This window comes from Ciconia boyciana, chromosome 1 (genome assembly GCF_034638445.1).
Source record: "Ciconia boyciana chromosome 1, ASM3463844v1, whole genome shotgun sequence".
Taxonomy (NCBI): Eukaryota; Metazoa; Chordata; class Aves; order Ciconiiformes; family Ciconiidae; genus Ciconia; species Ciconia boyciana.
In genome coordinates this window covers 178,304,066-178,322,291 of record NC_132934.1, presented here as the reverse complement: position 1 = coordinate 178,322,291, position 18,226 = coordinate 178,304,066, and the positions used below count along the sequence as shown (strand labels likewise).

At 40.6% G+C, this 18,226-nt stretch overlaps 1 protein-coding gene across 6 annotated transcripts in view; it reads right to left on the bottom strand.

The window, feature by feature from the left end:
• The window catches only part of PCDH9 (protocadherin 9), a 711,092-nt gene extending 705,391 nt beyond the window's left edge, over window positions 1-5,701 (bottom strand). For all 6 annotated transcript variants that reach the window (XM_072850104.1, XM_072850109.1, XM_072850107.1 and 3 more), the window contains exons 1-2: window positions 5,158-5,701; window positions 778-3,947 (exon numbers count right to left, since the gene is read on the bottom strand). In XM_072850104.1, the coding sequence (XP_072706205.1) occupies window positions 778-3,813 (3,036 nt within the window). In that variant the 5' untranslated portion in view covers window positions 3,814-3,947; window positions 5,158-5,701. The remainder of the gene's footprint in view (window positions 1-777; window positions 3,948-5,157) is intronic.
• Window positions 5,702-18,226: the final 12,525 nt, after the last annotated feature.

Here is an 18,226-nt window from a genome sequence, read left to right as displayed (position 1 = left end):
TTTTTCGTGCATAATTCAGGTGTATTCAGAGAATGCATTCCTTTCGAAAGTATGCTTTGGCCATTTTTTAAAAATATGCAACAAACTGTCTATGCGATACCAACTTTAATCTATTACAACAAAATAATTTTGAACTCAAAACAGAGGAAGACTTCCATATGGCTTAGTTATATCCTACCAACAAACCACGTGCTTCACAGATGAAGTAGCTTGGAAATTCGGCTGTTTTTGTTAGGAAAACAAATTAACCCCTTTAGTAACGCTAACTTAACAAGGTTCCAAATCAGCTTGAACTACAAAAGAAACTCAAGCCAACTCACTTCGAAATTTGAAACTGAATGTACATATCCCTTCAATCTTGAAACAGTCAAATTTTCTGACTGAAATTTGGCATATAAGGAAACAATTTTTCTTCTTCAGTAACTTTTACATTTGGACAGTTAAATACTGGGGAGAAAAAAAAAAGTCTTTTTTTTTCAGTTTTGTTTATGCACATGTATGTGCACATGTACGGATGCATAACAGTCCTTTAACAATCAGTACTCTTCAAAACCCAAAGCATCAGAGGCATTTTGCAAATGCATGGTTAAGCCCCACATAAATGATAAAGGGGTCAAGTGGTTTTGTGTGTTTTGGTTTTTTTTTTGTTCCCCCCATAATATAACTAAATTAAATTAGACTGAAACAAAAAAAACCCACAACATAGTGGCACTTTTAATACTGGTTGATCGGGCACTTGTATGCAGTACTTATAGACCAGTAAAAGTGCTCGTTTACCTGTCTGGTGTGTAAGGGGCCCTTTGTCTTGAAGCCTCCTTGGGAACTGCACTCTGAGGCACTGAAGTGATCTGAACTAGTGGAAGAGCGTTTGGAAAGGGTGTCACAACCACCAACAAAGGTGTTGTCCAACGGGAGTTCCTGAATCACGTGGTGCTTTTTCATTGAAACTGGAGTGTCAGGTTTGAGATGAAAAGCAGACTGTGGAGAGGCAGATTTGTAATGTTTGGCAAGATCAGGACTGTTAGGCTTAAAGGTTGTTGGTGGTGCTGTGCCCCAGTCAAATCTTCCTATACTTTGCTCCTCCAGCTCTGCTGGAAGGCTTATTGTCCCGTTGATAGGTTCATGAACTGCATCATCAGGTTTGGACTCCTCAATGGTCACAAAGTTCAAAAGAGAGCTCTTCGGAGATTTCCTTTTCTTCCTTTTCTTTTTCTTGTTTTGCTTGTTCTCCTGATTGGGAGACATCCACTCAGCACCTTGCTTGCTCCTCTGGGCGGTTTTGAATCTGGATGCATGTCGACAGCGAACGAGAACCGTGACAAATATCACCACTATGACAACCATGGCACCCGCCACAATAGCGATCATGATCGTGAGATAGTCCTCGTTTTGGTAGGGTTGGCTACTGTCCCCTATGTTCCGGTCCAAAGGTGTTTCCATAGTCCTGCGTATCAAGTCATAAATATAAGAAGCATTTCCAGCAGTATCATTTACATACAAAAATACAAGCACAAGAGTATGCAGGGATTTGGGATAACCCAAATCACTTATGTTGACAACTAAGCGATGCAGCCCCACATCATTAGGAGTTGGTTTTTCTTCCAGAGTGATATTACCTGTCACTGGATCAATCCGAAACAAACCCTTGTTATTTCCGCTTACAATTGTGTACTTAAGCTCGGCATTCATTCCAGTGTCTATATCCACAGCAAAGACTTCGGCTACCACCGATCCTGGAATTGCTGAGAGTGGCACTAGCTTAAAAGAAGTATTAGAAGGTGGATAGATGACAACGGGGCTGTTATCATTAACATCCATGACGTTTATGGTTACTTTTGCTGTAGAAGAGCGAGGAGGTTGCCCTCCATCCACTGCCTTAACATCAAATGTGTAGGAGCTCTGCTGTTCTCGATCAAAAGAAACATTGGACTTTATAACTCCAGAGTATGGATCCAGCACAAAGTTTTCATTGTCATTCAGGATGGAAAGGGTCACCGCTTTATTTTCCCCGGCATCCGCATCGGTCACTGTGATCACCCCCACTGTGCTATACTTTGGTAAGTTCTCCGATACGAAAAACTGGAAGTGATTATGAGTAAATTTGGGACTGTTGTCATTTTCGTCCAAAACAGTAACAATTACAGCTGCTTGACTCTGCAAAGGAGGGGTGCCATTGTCTCGGGCTGTAACAGTGAAAATGAAACGTTCCTGCTCTTCTCTGTCAAAAACTCTGGAGGCTGTCAAAACTCCTGTCTTTCGATCCAGATCGAAAAAGGAGGCATTAGGGCCAAGCTGATAAACAATGTCTGCATTTTTCCCACTGTCTTCATCTGTGGCACTAATAGTTGTTAAGTATAGACCACGCCGGTTGTTTTCAGAAACTGACAGCTCAATTACAGGCTGGCTGAAAATCGGAGGGTTGTCATTTTCATCCTCCAGTTTAACTCTTACCAGGGCAGTCTGGTTCAAACTGGGCTTGCCAGAATCAGAAGCAACAATTTTAAAGCTGAATTCTTTGGTGCCCTCATAGTCCAACAAGGAAGAGGTCTCTAACAAATACTGGTTGTCGTAAACTGCCTTCAAGTGGAAGGGGACCTCTCTCTCAATGAAACAGATCACTTTGCCGTTCACATCAGTGTCCTTATCTGAAACCGTAATTAGGGCAATCTTTGTATTGACGGGATCTTTCTCAGATAAGTACACTGTGCCATTGATGGGACTTATTATGTACCTGAGGTCTATGTTAGGAGGGTTATCGTTTACATCAGTGACATTGATGGTAACAGTTGCCCGAGCCGGTGTAGAGCTACCATCACTAGCCAGCACTGTCACTTTGTGAATAGCAGTCTCTTCTCGATCTAAGGACCTCTGAACTGTAATCAGCCCTGTGGTATTGTTTAAAGCAAAAAATCTTTTGGTTGCAGGGGCAACTTGGGCACCAAAAATATATCTGATTTCTGCATTGCTTCCTATATCTGCATCTGTAGCATGAAGCTGAATTACAGAAGTGCCCACAGGGGCATTCTCTGGTATATGAACCTCTACTTGACTCTCTTTAAACACTGGCCTGTTATCATTGACATCACTTACTGTGACTTGCAGGATGGCTGTGCTGGATTTCTGGGGGGTACCTCCATCCTCCACTTTGATTTTCATCACGTAGGTGTCCTTTTGCTCTCTGTCCAAGTTCTGCTGCACGATCAGCTGAGGCCATTTCTCTCCTTCTGGAGTTTCTACAATATCCAGTCCAAAGACACTCTGTCCATTTAACAACTCGTAGTGCTGCACACCGTTGAAACCTGTGTCAGGATCTGTTGCTGATGGGATTGGAAAGCGACTGTTGATCAGAGTGTTTTCTGGGATGGAGATATTGATGACAGGGGATGGAAACATAGGTGCATTGTCATTAGTATCCTTTACAATGATTTTTATTTTGATCAGCCTAAAAAAGTCATTGGGGAGAATCACCACTTCAAGTTCAAAGAAACACTCATTTTCTTCTGCATAGGAAGCTCCAGCACAGAGTTTTTCTCTGTCTATTCTGTTAGATGTCGTAAAGATTTCCCCGGTGGTACTTGACACTTTGACCAGAGGGGCATCCCCTGCTTTAGACACCAGTCTGTAGACAAGGCTGGCACTGGTCCCCGTGGCAGCATTGATGTGAGAAATGTTCAGGTCCTTTGGTATGTTCCCTATGGGTACATTTTCAGGCAGCTCTTCTCTAATAGTGTAAATAAGTTCTTGAGCTATAGCAGAATCCAGCCTTAAACAGGCAATCAAAGCGGCCAACAGGTAAAAATCCCTAAGGTCCATGATAATGTTTTTATTCTCTTTTCCCAGATTTTAGGACTTAAAGGTTTCCAGAGAGGAATGATGCGCGATTTGCAAGAGGAGGCGTGCATGGACTGCAGGATGCATTACATCTCATTTCTTATTTGGAGACAGCACTGTCAACACAACCACACAGAACAGCATTATTGGTTTTTTAGGCATGACAAATCCACAATCTCCAACTACTACTTGTTTTTGCAGTGCACACTTGCAGCAGTACATTTTCCTACTGCTCCCTTTTACAAGCAATCCTTCCGGACAAATGCACCAATATCCCATTGGCTGCATTTGCACAGAGCGAGAATGGAAATAACTACTTGCAGGATTAAGGGTAGCTACAGTTTCGACACGTACTTTCTGAATAATTTCTTGGTACACCGTGTAATCCGTAACGTGAATTCCCCCTCTGCCCTCCTCCACCCAGTGATTTGGTGCAAGTAAAAAATTTTCCCGCACTACTTATGGATTCTAACTGTTATGTCAGCTGCCAAATGGAATTTGTTGTTTACTTCCATACATATTTTTTAGCTCTTGCAAACCAGATTTTTCTCTGCTCCTTGTGCCTTGCATCCCCCTCTACAGCTATCATACTGGGAAATAACCACCCGGACATGCTGCTGCTGCAGCAGTCGTCACTGGCTACTTCACATCCCTATTAACTGATGAGACAATAACAGGACTTACAGTTTCTTACACTCTCAGCTCAATGTTTCCTCTCCAGATGTTGGATACTTCTCCTTCTGTTTAATAACCTTAAACTTTATTTGTTAGTTTTTAAACACAATATAAATCAGGAGGCTGGAGATTCCAAATACAACTTAGCAGCAGCCAGCATGTTTACAGATTTTGGGGGCTGGGGGGGGGGGAATATATTCCTGGTGATGAGAGGAGGAAAAAAGGTGCAGCCTTTCCCCATTTACACTGATCTCCCTTCAGGATGTTATTAGCAGCTGCCACACATAAATACTGCAGACTAATAATGCAGGTGAAAAAAAAAGAAAGCGACAGACAGACTTCTGTTTGCATGCTCTGCTAACCGCGAATTATCCGAGTGCAAGGCTGCCAGCACCTACAGTTTGGTGAAATCAGGCAGACCCTAAGCACTAATCTTATCTGCATTAAGCTGCACGGTAGCTGATGCCCGTGATTACTTCCAGCAGAGTGATGCAGGTAGGGATGCAGAGACAGCGAGTAGGTGAGCCTTTGCCACCAACATCAACTGAATCCGAAACACTGATTCTTTCCCTAAATAAATATACTGCGTGTTGGCTTTTTTTTCCCCTTTAAATGAAATGCATCACAGTGTATGGGTAACTTTGCACTTACGTTGGTTGTCTACCTTTGACGATCTGCTGCAGCTAAGCAATGATCTATTCCAGCAGATACAGCACAATGCATCTGGTAAACCACCAGTTTTGGAGAAATCAGCAGCAGCCAAACGCCTCCTCCTTGAGATATGTGTTGCTTCGGGGTGGCAAATTAGCAACTCCAGGGAACAAATTCACAGTTCTGTCGTTAGTCATCCTCTCCACGTTTCATTTCTATTAAGCGGCGATCCTTCGGGTGTTTAACGTGCACGCAACAACCCAAACAAACAGCAAGCAAAAATCCGGTGCACTTCTTTAGTCTGGGGGTATTTTCCACTCTGCACTGCACACAATTTCCATCCCTCTCTCAGCAAGAGCAGAGACAGCTACATGAAGTCTGCAACTTCTTACTGGAAATGAGAAGAGTTGGTCTGGCGGTGCTTCTCTCTCCCTCTTTATCTCTGGGGTGATAGCTGCCCTCAAAAAAAGAAAAAAAAAAAAAAAATCCTAATAGGTTATTGCTTTAGTGACGGGAGGAAGCGACGGCGCTTTCCCTCCTCCCTCCCAGCCTCTCTCCCTCACACACGCTCTCTCCTTCTCTCTCTCTCTGAACTGAAATTCTTGATATAACTCTCAATAAGCCCAGAGGGAGGGTGTGAGCGGCGCTAAGCCCCCCCTCCCGCCGCACCGCATTGGCCCGCGCCGGCGGGGGCGGTGGATGGCGGAGCGCGGCCCTGGCATTGGCCGCCGGGCACGTCGCTCCCCGGGCCGGCCGGGCGGCGGGGGCGGCCGGGCGGCGGAGCGGCTCCGCGCCGCGGGGAAGGCTGAGGCGCGATGCGCGGAGCCGCGCCGCGGCGGGGGACGGGGACGCGGGCGCGGAGGCAGGCGCGGCGCGGCGGCCCGGCGAGCGGGCGCTCCGCGGGCGGGGGCGCAGCGCCCCAGGGCGGGGGGGGGGAGCGCAGCAGGGGTCGAGGCCGCCCCGCGGGGCGCGGAGGGGGCAGAAGGGATCATGGGGCTTGCGAGTAGCCCCGGGGTAATCCGGAAAAATGGGGATTTGGTGTGGGTTTGGGTTGGTGCGGGGTCTTTTGGGGGGGCGCCTCAGGGCGCGCTCGGTCCCCTTGCGCGGGGGAGCGGGAAGCGCCGCCGCCTGCGGTGCGGTTGCGGGTCCGGCGCGGAGCGGCTGTGGCCGCGCAGCCTCCGCGGCCGCCGCCCGGCGCTGCGCAGCTCCGGAGGAAACACCGTGCCCCGGCCCTCCTCCGCGCGGTTCGACTTTATATTTAATACATGTCTTTTCATCTATAATTCACGCTGCTCTGACTCCAGCCCTGTCTCGGCTCCCATTTACGCCTGCACACCTTTCTCCTTCTCCTTCCCCTTCCCGAAGGGTCAGCCGAGATACTTGCCGAAGGAAGGAGAGAGCTGCTCTGCTGGTTTGGGTTTTGTCTGCTTAAACATTGAACTGGAAAACATTCCTCTCTGTGGTTTGATAAATAATAAAAGTGATCATTTCGCCTTCCCCGTAAATGACACTGGTAAATTATCCAGCTAGCCACAAAGAAGCGTCACATGCCTGGAAGACAGTGTAATAAAATGCCAATGTATTACGATATGAGTGACCTCAAAAGTGTGACAAGAAGATGATTATACTGCATTATATATAGTGCATTATATGTAGTGCCTTTTTCAACGTTTTCTGAAGCATGAATGAACCTTCATTTGACTGTGCTTTTATTGCTAGCTTTTCTCAGCTTGAACTTGCAAGCGGTATGACACAGTACCTCTGCAATTTAGTATGCCCGGGTACGTGGCCACGCTGGCTGCTGTTTCTGGTTAAGCCTTTCAAATAGATAACATACAAAAAACCCAAAGATAACATCAGCATTTGACTTTTTCTGTACGCGGTACTATATCTAGATAATTTACACATTTTCAGTTGATAGCATTGGCCAGCTAAAGATCTAAGTTCCTACCTGGAAGATTTTACATTTTCAGATGCCGGCTCCTACCTTTAGACTCCCATATGCATGTGCACATACAACGCACTGTTAACTAATAGTGGAAGCTGCTTGTATCTGTCAGAGGTCAGTAATTTGCATGGCTTGGTTTTGTGTGGTACATACCAATAAATGTACATATCCTTGCTAGTCGTACGGAGGCAGACACTGTGTATGTGAACATTGCACATCCTGTAATCCCATGATGTGTAAAGATTAAACACTTAGTTTTGCTGTGCTTTGTACTTGTGCCCAAAAGACTCCTGTTACAGACACACACAGAAAAAAATTGATCTTGGTTTTGATGACATCAAGTAATGGTAGCAAACGGAACTGAATCTAATAATAATTTAAGAAAAATTTTCATTATGTAATACAGGAAGGATAGGTAGAGCCCCAGCATTGAAAGTCAAGCAAGTGACATGAAGGAGCAACCTTACTGCCAAACCACTTAGAAAAAGAATTCTGTGAATGAATTAAGTGTGCAACTCTTTCATCTTTTAAAATACAAAGCAGAACAGCCATTAATAAAGAAGACAATTAGAACTACTAGCATTCTGTGTAATGCAGTCTGCTTCTGAAATACAGCGTGTTTATGTATGCGTTAATAATGCACACATTTTTCCTGACACTAGTCATATCACAGCAGTATGGCATCACAGACGTTTTATAGCCTCATTCTAGTAACATCACAGCCATATAACATTCTTATTCTAATCACACCATAGTCATTTCAATGTCACATTGTAGTCACATCACATAGCCTGGTAATAATTATTTAACTTTATTGCTAAGCTGAATAGTTTTCTGTTTGCTCAGGGATGACTTTAACTTGTAGTCAGAACTGATTAGCACATGCTCATAAATGAGCTCTTCTCATGTACACAGGGTTAGCCTCATGAAAAGTTAGGAAGAGAAAAAAAAAAGTCCAATTTCAATGAGCTAGTGGCCGTTGGAATTAAACCCAACACGGTCACAAGTCACAGTGATAGAATATTTTTGCGGTTTTCTGAAGTTATTTTAGAAAGCTGAAGATGTTTACGTGCAGTTCTGTCATGTTAATGTTTATGTGCTGGCTTTAAAATGCTGTAGTTCTTTAACTAATCATACATTATTAACCTCATGGAAGAGGCAGGTCTTCAGACCGTAGTGTTTGCACAACAGATTGTAAAATTGAGGCCCAGAGTACCAAAGGGGCTAGAACTGTCACAACTGCTTCTAATAATGGGAGAAAATGAATAGAAAGGGCTGAGTTCCTGACCAGGAGTCGGAATCGCCCAGTGCAGCGTTACGTTGCCTCTGAAATGTGAGGAACTGCTCTGAAACATTTCCCATGTTCACTTGAGTAGCCATATTTTATCCTCCAGTAAATGTTTATTCGCTTGCTCTTATATTTGAGAAAACTACAGTATTTGATGTTATGCTCTCCTCAAATGCATCTACATACTATTATTTGTACTGTTCCTTAATAGTCTCCTTTCTTTACCGTGATGTATTAGGCTTTTGTCTGCTTATAAGAACACTGGACTCGTAATCGCATCATAACCTGTTAAAATGACTTCTGTATTATAGCATATTAACTATTCATCCACATCATTGCTTGTTATCTTTGCCTCCGTATTATTATGTATCAAATTCTTTTCCATATCATATTTGACTCAAATTCTAGCATGCTAGAAACTGACTCCAATTATTCTGTACTAGCTATAGTCAAATTGCACTAAATGGAATTGCTTACATTGTATCATACTGGCTACAGGCTCACACGATACATTATACATGAAACTGATTCACATTATGCTTAGCTAACTAAAGACTTTAATCTTGAAGTGTTGAGCATAAAATGCTATCATTCTTCACTGAACTGGCTCTGGTCACTTGATCATTTTGTACCTGGGATTGCCTCTTACAGGCTGTTATTATTAAAGCAAAATGGCTTTTCCTCTCCTGCAGTTCTACCACTTTCTATGGAGAGCTGATTCATATGCTAATGAACGAGCTCTTTTACTTCGTGCCATGGAACCGCAACACTGGAACCTGACCTATGGTGCACCTATAGCATGTCCTCTTCAGTGCAGCATAGCGAAAAAATGGATCATAAACATTCGCTTGTGTGTTCAAATAGCAGGTTATGTGCTAGCTATTCGGCAATCCTTAATATTATCCCTGGAGGCCTTGTTTCTTAAATGTTGCTTAAATCATTAGCAAATACAGCTTCGGTCCCATCTCCAATAGGAAATATTCAAGGCCAAATTGCCAGTTCTGCTGAGATCTTTCAAGGTGTTCCTGATGTTGTTGTCCCTGGAAAGAGAAGAGGTTTGGAGTTCAGTGTGGCGGGTAAGAAGTGAGGACACCCCACCCACCCCCCCTTACGGATAGTATTTAATCCATGAAGCAGTCCACCTCCGCAGGGCAGACATTTGCTCTGCTCAAACTAGCACTGGCATTGCTCTGGCCTTGACTCGGGCTACTGCCACAATTTGGTCTCATGGTAACCTCAGGAAATCCAGTTCTTACAAGAAGTACTGGGCCAAAAAGTGATGCTTATCATCTGCGGTGCTCCCAACTCCCAAAACTTCAGGGAATCTATGAAGACAAAAGAGAGGAGAATGCCACAAAGGTGGGAGCAGCATATGGAGGAGATTGTGGAGCCCCTGTTTTCTGCATATCCTTACAAGCTTGTTTCTCCTTACAAGCATGCTGCTTTTGTCCAGACTTTGTACACCTAATGGTTTGGATTTCAGGAGCTTGCTTCAGAGTTTCCTTCTCTTCTCGGGTGTAGGGATTGAACCTGGAGTCTTTATTTACATGAGTAGTTCAAATTAAGTCAATAAAAATATTTTGTGTAACGTAAACCACACATAACTACAGCATTTCAAAAAGCCAGATAATTGAATTATAAATTACATTTATTTAATGTACTTATTTTTATAATTTCAAAATGTATTTAATTGTTTTTCAGACTGGTTGTGAGAGCTCTAGGAAGGGAAAAACACTTAAGCAAACACTTCAGGACTATATATTAATCTGTACTCTCAAATAAACAACAATAGCTAAGTCAGTTAATGATGAATAATTTAAGCCAATCGAGCTGCTGAGATGGGGCAATAGTTGCAGAATTGGGCTCTTTTAATATGTTTTTCTTCAGGAAAATAAACTCAGTCCCTGGATAATCGAATCACAAAAGGGGCAGGTGACGACCTTTATTCCATTTGAATGGCAGAACTAAATTTAACTGAATTTGCCATTTTTTTTTGACTGACAAAGATTGCAAATGTCAGTTCATGGCTCTGAAGGGTCTACAAATGCACAAGCTGAAAACTGGCATTTTGCAGTGCCAGTGTTTAATCCCTGTCACTGTACAATACAGCAAGGTGCCGAACTCCCATTAATTATTGCTGTTTATTTAAAGGTACAGATTAATGTACAGACTTGAACTGTTTGCTTGAAAGTGTTGGGGTTTTTTTCTCCCTCACAGAGCTTTAGTAACTATTTAGTAAAACAATAAAAATCAATTTGGATAAGGCAAAAAGAAAATAATAAACAAGTGCCATTTAAAATGCAATTATTGGACCACTTAAAAGAGATGTAATTGCATGCGGCACAAAAAGAAAAAAAATGTTTTATTCTTTGCTACCCTCATATTATTTATTATGATGGAAGTAGCTGGTGAATCAGAATACAGAAGCAGATTCCAACCAGTGTGCTTTTGTGTAAGGTGAAAATATTCCAAGACCTGCAAATAACCTGATGTCTTATTGATGCTTTATTGTTTAAAAATGGGAGAAGGAAAAGGACAGGAAAAGAAAGGGAGTCTAAAGGTTTTCAGACAAAACAATGTCTGAAAAAAGCTTTACTAAAGCATTTTCATTTCCATCAAAACAGTAATGTAAATCTGATTGATGGAGTTATACTGATGCAATGTTGACAGGATCAGAATGAGACCCAAAGCGTGGAATGAGACCTCCTTCAGGCATTTACTTTGTTTTTCTGCTTTCAACTTCTGACCTGCTCCTTGCTTGCACAGAAAATAGAAAATGCTCAATTTAAATCAATATATATATACTCACACTAACTTGCATTAGTGAGATTGACATCTTTACATCCAGATTTGAACCTAAATATCTTCTGTTTTTCAGTCCTACTCTGATGTCAGTCATGCCTCACCATTTACAAAAGGTTACTAAGGTAGTGAAGCTTGATTAAACTCTATGTCCTCTGGGGAAAAAAATACTCGTTTGACATAGGCATAGCTTCATTCTTTAAATTGCAGATAGGCAGGCAGACAGATGACTAATTTCTGTTTAAAAGCATTATGCTGTTATGATTGCTTCTTATTTCTAACACTTTTGTTTCTTAATATTCCAGTTAAACCAAGGGATCTAAGGCTTCAAGGTTTTATCTTTTGGAGGTGGTATGTTTTACAATATGATGGTAGAAATATTGCAACAGCTACACCCTTTCATTGAGTGGATTATGCCCATCCGTTTACCATGCATATGCACTGAAGGGAACAGCACAGATTCCTGAACCGCATGCCTTTTCTGTGCCCCAGTGGCATGGCTGTGACTTTCAAAGAACCTTTGTTCTTCAGGGCTCAAGAGCCGAAAAAGAGAAGGTGTGTATCTTCCTCCTATGGGCAGCAGTACTCCGACAATTCTGGCTTTCTGGGGGCTAATTCCTCTTGGAGCTCCTCTTAATGTGGAAGCCAGAACTCTGCAGAGTGCCCATGCAGAGCTGAGCCTGAAAAAAAGGATTAATACAAATGAAATTACTCTCATTAAAACAATGGGGGAAAATTATAAGTCTGTGTTTGGTATGCATTCAGGGAATAGGAAATATCACCAAATATCTTTGTATTCATTTACATTCTGTTCAGTATCCTAAAAATATTTAGATTCTGGGCAAGAGGAAAAAAATCTAAAAACCCCTAAATCCACAATTTGACTTCTCCATAGATTTTCACGGTGCCAGTGACCTATTGGCCAGATTCCTTAATAGGCAGAAGTTACTCAAAGTCTTAATAAAGAATGTGTTATCATGTATGTGGTAAGTTATAATGTAAGCAAAGTAAAAATATACAAATAATGGGGCAATACTTTCTCTTCATGGGAACTTACTGGGCATTCATAGTCAGAAAATAGTTTATGAGAAGAATAAGACAGAGAGTTTCATTGGTTTTTATTTTTTACTACTAATAAATCACTGCTTCTGCCTCCCATGTTGACAAGCAGCAGATGTTTCAACACAAACTCCATCAAAGTTAGTCATTTTGTCCTCTTCCTTATCAATGTTTCTGTCGCTCTAAGGACGACATGCCTCAGGAAATAAGTAAGCACCTATCTATAGGGGCATCACTCAGTCATGCTTAGACAATTATCAGAGCAAAACACACCTCAGACTGATCAATAATTGCTTTCCTTGTCAAACTTCTGGATGTCACAAGCAACACCAAAGAGAGGGATCAGACTAGAGCAAAGCCTTGTCTAGACAGGTCGATTAGATTGCTTTTGGTCCTAACAGAGGCAGGAGGGTACTGCAGTGGTCCACAGCAAAGCCTAACAGGGCACTGGTCTCCCTCTGCCCAGCAACTGGGCTTGGGCAGACTCGGGTTGCGTGAGCAAGGAAAATCCTCTCTCCTGGGGAGAACACCTTAGAATCAGGAAAAAGGCAATATTAGGAATTGCTTGGAAGCATCATACTTTTTTCCCTGGCAAAGTTTGTTCTGACATATGCCAGAAAGTTGTTATTTTCAGATGTATTTACAGGGATCAGTGCTTAGATTCCCTTTCATATCTCTGTCTTTCCCCTTTATCATTCTAAAGCTTGGATAGACTGAAGGCCTTCTGCCTGATTAGCTTATATCTCTGCTTGCAAACCTCAGGCCTGCAATGAGGAGAGGATACTTGTTTCCAATATACGATATTTTGGAAAACAGTAACTCAAGTTTATTCAGAGTCCTATTTAGGCATTCTTTTTCTGTATAGTATATATCTATGTAACTGTCACTGAAGACAGTAAATTTGTGCAACAAAAAGGGAAACCTACAGATTTTCTTGGCCTGAAAGCTCAGATTAAATGCATGTGATACTAGGAGAAGACACATGAAGATGTAATACAAAAATGCTAAGTTTATCTCATTTCTGTAACTGGGAGGTCTTTTACTTTCAGGCATTACAAAGTATGTCAGTCACTGTAAAACCAGATCCACCCTGCCTGTGCTATTATCACACCAGTGAGGAGTAGTAATTACAAAGCCTTTTTTTTTTCCCACTGCTGCACTGCTGTCAATCCTCCAAAACACCTGCACAATTTAGTAAATTTCATGTACTGAACACCACTCATTTCAAAAGTGAACTTCAGCTATTGCTTGGCTTACGTTACTGTTCAGATGATTCTTGACAGAGAAATACAGGGAATCTTATTGAAGAGAATGTTTTTCTTACAACGTGAGTGCCAGAGGACTTCAGGATATACGATGAGAGTAGCCAGTTGTATTCAGCACAATAATATGCTGTTCATTACTGACAGAAATAAGAATTTTTTTAATCTGGAAACTATGAAATTCTTATTAACATGATTACATTTAAGTGAGTGAAGAGACTGTCTCTGCTAGCCCTAGAGATACATATTTTTTACAGATGGTATAGCAGGAATCTTTCTCTGTACACATACCTATGCTACTATGAGAGAACCAGTGGAGTTGTGAGCCTTCGATTTTCTTTCCCATTAAGTATTTGGCCTTGAATCTAAGTCTTTGAACAGGAGTGAAAATCTCTATTCCATTGGTAAAAGTGTTTGTTATCCTACTTTGGTCTGTGATGGGTCAGTGCCTTATACTTTCTCTATGGAACAATTACCCAGGTATTCCTCAGCTAGCCCCATCCGTCACCTGGAAGCATTTAATCTCAAATGTCATCATGTAAAAGCCAAAGCTTTTGCCAGTTTGGCATTCTTTGGCAGTGACACATCTATGGCTGAAGACTAATCTCTCTATTTTCTTTTATTTTTATTAAATGGATGTAAGCTTCCAATCAGGCTACAGAAGTTGAACCTAATTGGTTCTCTTTCAGAATCTCGTATGTTTCAGTTTTCCTAAAAATGGGGGAAAAAAGTAAAATGGTATTGAATCTGAAATGTGCTCTGCCTGAACATGGGCTTTAAGATACTTGGAACTCATTTCAAGATCAGGAGCTGCATGTCTCAGTAGTGTTAAGAGGAAGTAATATTGAAAACCGAGATCGTCCCCACAAAATACAGACATGAGGCTCATTTTTATAATTCTTTCTTTAATTGTATGAAGTTAGCATTACAAATGATTATGTCAGTGTTCCCACGTAGCCTAAGGCAGCTCTGATTTAAAGTATACTGTCACAAACTCATTAACACTGATACTGCTTGTTCTGATGTGAAGTAGATCTTACATAATACTGTAAGACCACTGAAAAGATACATGACTAAAAAAACCAGAGCTTCAAAACGCAGATCTAAAAAGATCTTAGTTGTCTAAAGTAATATAGGAACAGAATACAGGCACCTGCCTCGTAATGCAGTCCTGAAAGCCTGAACTTAAATGTCATCAGACTGGAGGAAGTTTCTCCACAGCTTGCTTCAATTTACATAGTTAAAATTTCTGAGAAGCTGAACTTGTACTTTTGTGGCTGTTCAAAAGCCTCTTAGTCTTGGCCTGAGCAACACATATCTCAAGCCCTATCAGGATCTACAAATAAGATGCTTTTCCTCTTCTCACTGGATAAAACAGTGCATGCCTACAAAATCAAGCTTTGTGTAAAACATAGTGCATTTTGTTTTACCTTATTTTTAAGCACAACCATGAAATTTGTGTTTAAATGGTTTTAATATTCCTTTAGCCCGGAAGGCACTTAGTCAGTTTTTGTCTTTATAGACTCAAAATCACAACTCCTAATTTCTGGAAGAACATCTTAACTGTGTCTCCTGATGACGCTGTTCACTTTGATAATACGGTTAAAGCCCTACTGGAACAGGTTGTGTGTGTGTGTGTGTGTCTGTGCGCTGACTTGCAAGCATACTGTATAAGACTGGAAGGAGAGTCTTGGCTTACATTCCCTACTCCATGAACTGTGTACATCCCTTGCATGAAACAGTGACTGAAGAAAATCCTGTGTAGTGTCAGTAAGCCTGACCCTCCACGAATAACCAACGAGTTGCAGGTTAAGATACTCTGCTAATGGAAGGGTGGTGCATGCTCGAATCACACAGGACAGAGGGAAAAACCTCTCGGCTCTCCTGCTTCCTTGGAGAACTGTCAGGAATCTCCAGCCTGTGATTCAAGTCCACTTGGTAGTTCATTTACCACTTCTAAGAGGTCTATAACAGGTAATTCAAAAGCATTCCCACTAACAGTTACTTTCAGTTTCCTAAACAGGGCTCTTTCATTCTTTAAGAGAATCTGTAGGGAGGTGCAAATTGAAAAGTTGTTCTAAATATTGCTACAACTTGTACAGCTACATGCTCTACCTGTGCTTGTGGATAAATCACCATGGTAGTCACAGTTCCTTCTTCTTTGACTGATTTAAAGGAAAGAGTGGCTTCTCATTCATTTTTGAAGGACAGCACTCTGGAATTTTTCACTCTTCCCATATATTCGAGAGGCCACCAAGGTGCCCCTGTGGGGGACAGGCAACTTGAGCATGGACATTTCAACCACTAAATGGCTTCCTGGAGCTCAACCTAACCTCATTTACTAGTTCAAGTCCCATAAAAATTACCCAGACATTTTCCAAAATTGTACCTACTGTGAACTGTGTTATATGAAGGCACAAGGGGAGTTTCTGGGGTTTTTTATATCAGAGAACTGTCAGAGAATATCTTCATTATGCTGACTTAAAAAAAATCAGAATTAGAGAGTAATTAATCCTCCTTGAAGACATTTACATCTAAATAGCAGTAACTGATCTAGTGAAATCAAATTTACTGTGCTACAATGAATGTAGATCATGGAACAAAGAATAGTTGGAAAAAAAGATTAATATTTATACAGTGTCATTTTTAAACAAAGCCATCCAGAATAATTAAGTATGTGTGTGTATGTAAGAAGGAGTTTCAGTAATTAGGAAGCATTCCTATGGTACATTTTATAGCTTAGGATGCAATGAAAACTATTTTAATTGTATTTTAGAGACAGGTCCTTTCTGTTGAAAGAAAAGTACAAGATTTTTGTTTAGTTTTATAGATAAATATAGAAGCTCTTCTTGTTTTCACTGCAACTGCTGAAATCTTGGCCACTGACGTCAAAAGAGCAGGCTTAGGCTCAAACAATACTTGTCAAATGTATTTCATTCAATTTACAGCCATTTCTTATAAAAGCCTGCACATCTTCTAAATGCAGTAAACAGTGTCATCTAGAGGATATTTTTATGTACTGCATGTCATCTACAACATCTCTTCTACAAAGATTTTGACAAGCAAAGTGAAAACATGAAGATAGACAGTTGCCATAGTAATTATCCTTTTTTTTTAAAAAAAGTATTATTGATTACAGTTTGCTTTCGGGACACCAGAAAGCCTAATACACTGTCACAACAAAATGGATGCCTTAAGGCTGTTAATTTAATAACAGGCATTTAAAGAAATTAAACTAACATCCACTATTACTGTGAATCTTTGGTTTAGTTCAATTAAGGTGACACAATATTATGTATAATTGCCATAATAGAAAATAGGGGAATAATTTGTCATATCATTTAGTTTTGACCAGAGCATATTTAAATAATTGCCTTTAGTTACTTGTGCTTAATATAATATAATTCAATTTATAAGAAATTTATAAAAAATATTTTTAAAACTTAAATAAAACCAGCAAATAATAATTCTTAACTCATCAAACAATAGTATGGGACATATGGTAGGAAATTATATCTTTGAAAGGACTTAAAGGAGATGCATGTTTTGAATGTCATCTTACATTGACAACTTGACATTACTAAGAGGTTTCAATTTCCAACCTTAGATGCAGCAAGTGGCAACAATTAACAAAACCTCATTCCATCAACAGGTGATGAGTTACAGAGGTCCTCCTCCTCCTTTTTTTATAATTCAGTTCTGCCATTTTCTGGACCAAAACCTTTATCAGACCTTTTTTATTAAAAGAAAAAGAAACAAAACCAACAACCCCAAAAAAACTTAACCAGCCAAACAAACAAAAAAACCTATATGTAAATAACAAATTGATAGGAAAAATGTTATTGTTTGCCTTAACTGAAGCTGCGTTTTTTTCTGTCTAGACCACAAACATCACATTCTGCAACCCTCTGCTATCCCTGCTTTGCCAAAGAAGGACTGATAAATTTCATGTGTTATCCCACTCCTGCTTGTCACAGTTTCATATTATTTTGCAAGAATTCAGATATCCAAGGCTGTGTCTAATTTCAGTCATGGGTCAAGCAAGAGTGCAATCTGTATAGAACTTGAGTGCAATGGGTCCATTAGAATGTAACTTAGTATCTGTTTTACAAATGAGCTGCATTAAAAACATACCATTGCTTAATGAGGCTATAATGTTAATTAAATGAATTAAAAACTGTAATATGAAATAAAATCAAACAAGACAGTTACATGATACAGGAATTTAATTATAACAAAGTTTCAGTAAAGCTGTCAAGTTAAGTAGTTACAGATAAAATCTTCAGCAGGATAATAGTGGCTAAAAAGCAATTTTCCTTTTATAATTCTGTTATAATTAAAGTGACCATCCATTTTGAAGGTTGACATCACTTGCATTCCACAATAAGCTTACATTTATATGGGCATATATTATGGCAATAATGATAGTATTAGAATGGTGACTGAGGTAATTAAAACCACTACTGCATCTAGCACATTATTGCCTGACAAAAGTTGCAAACCCTTGCAGGAATGAAGCTAAAGGAAAGAGGATGCCAATCAGATGAAGCTTTTCCTATTCTAGTGACTCTCTCATAAAGTTTGGTGACAAGGATGATAGGACCATAGTCGTCTTTGTGATCAAGTCACAGTAGTAACAGTAATTAAAATAATTTAAAAATGCTATTTCAAACTGATTTTGTCATTTGCGTAATCAAAAGTCCTCACTTT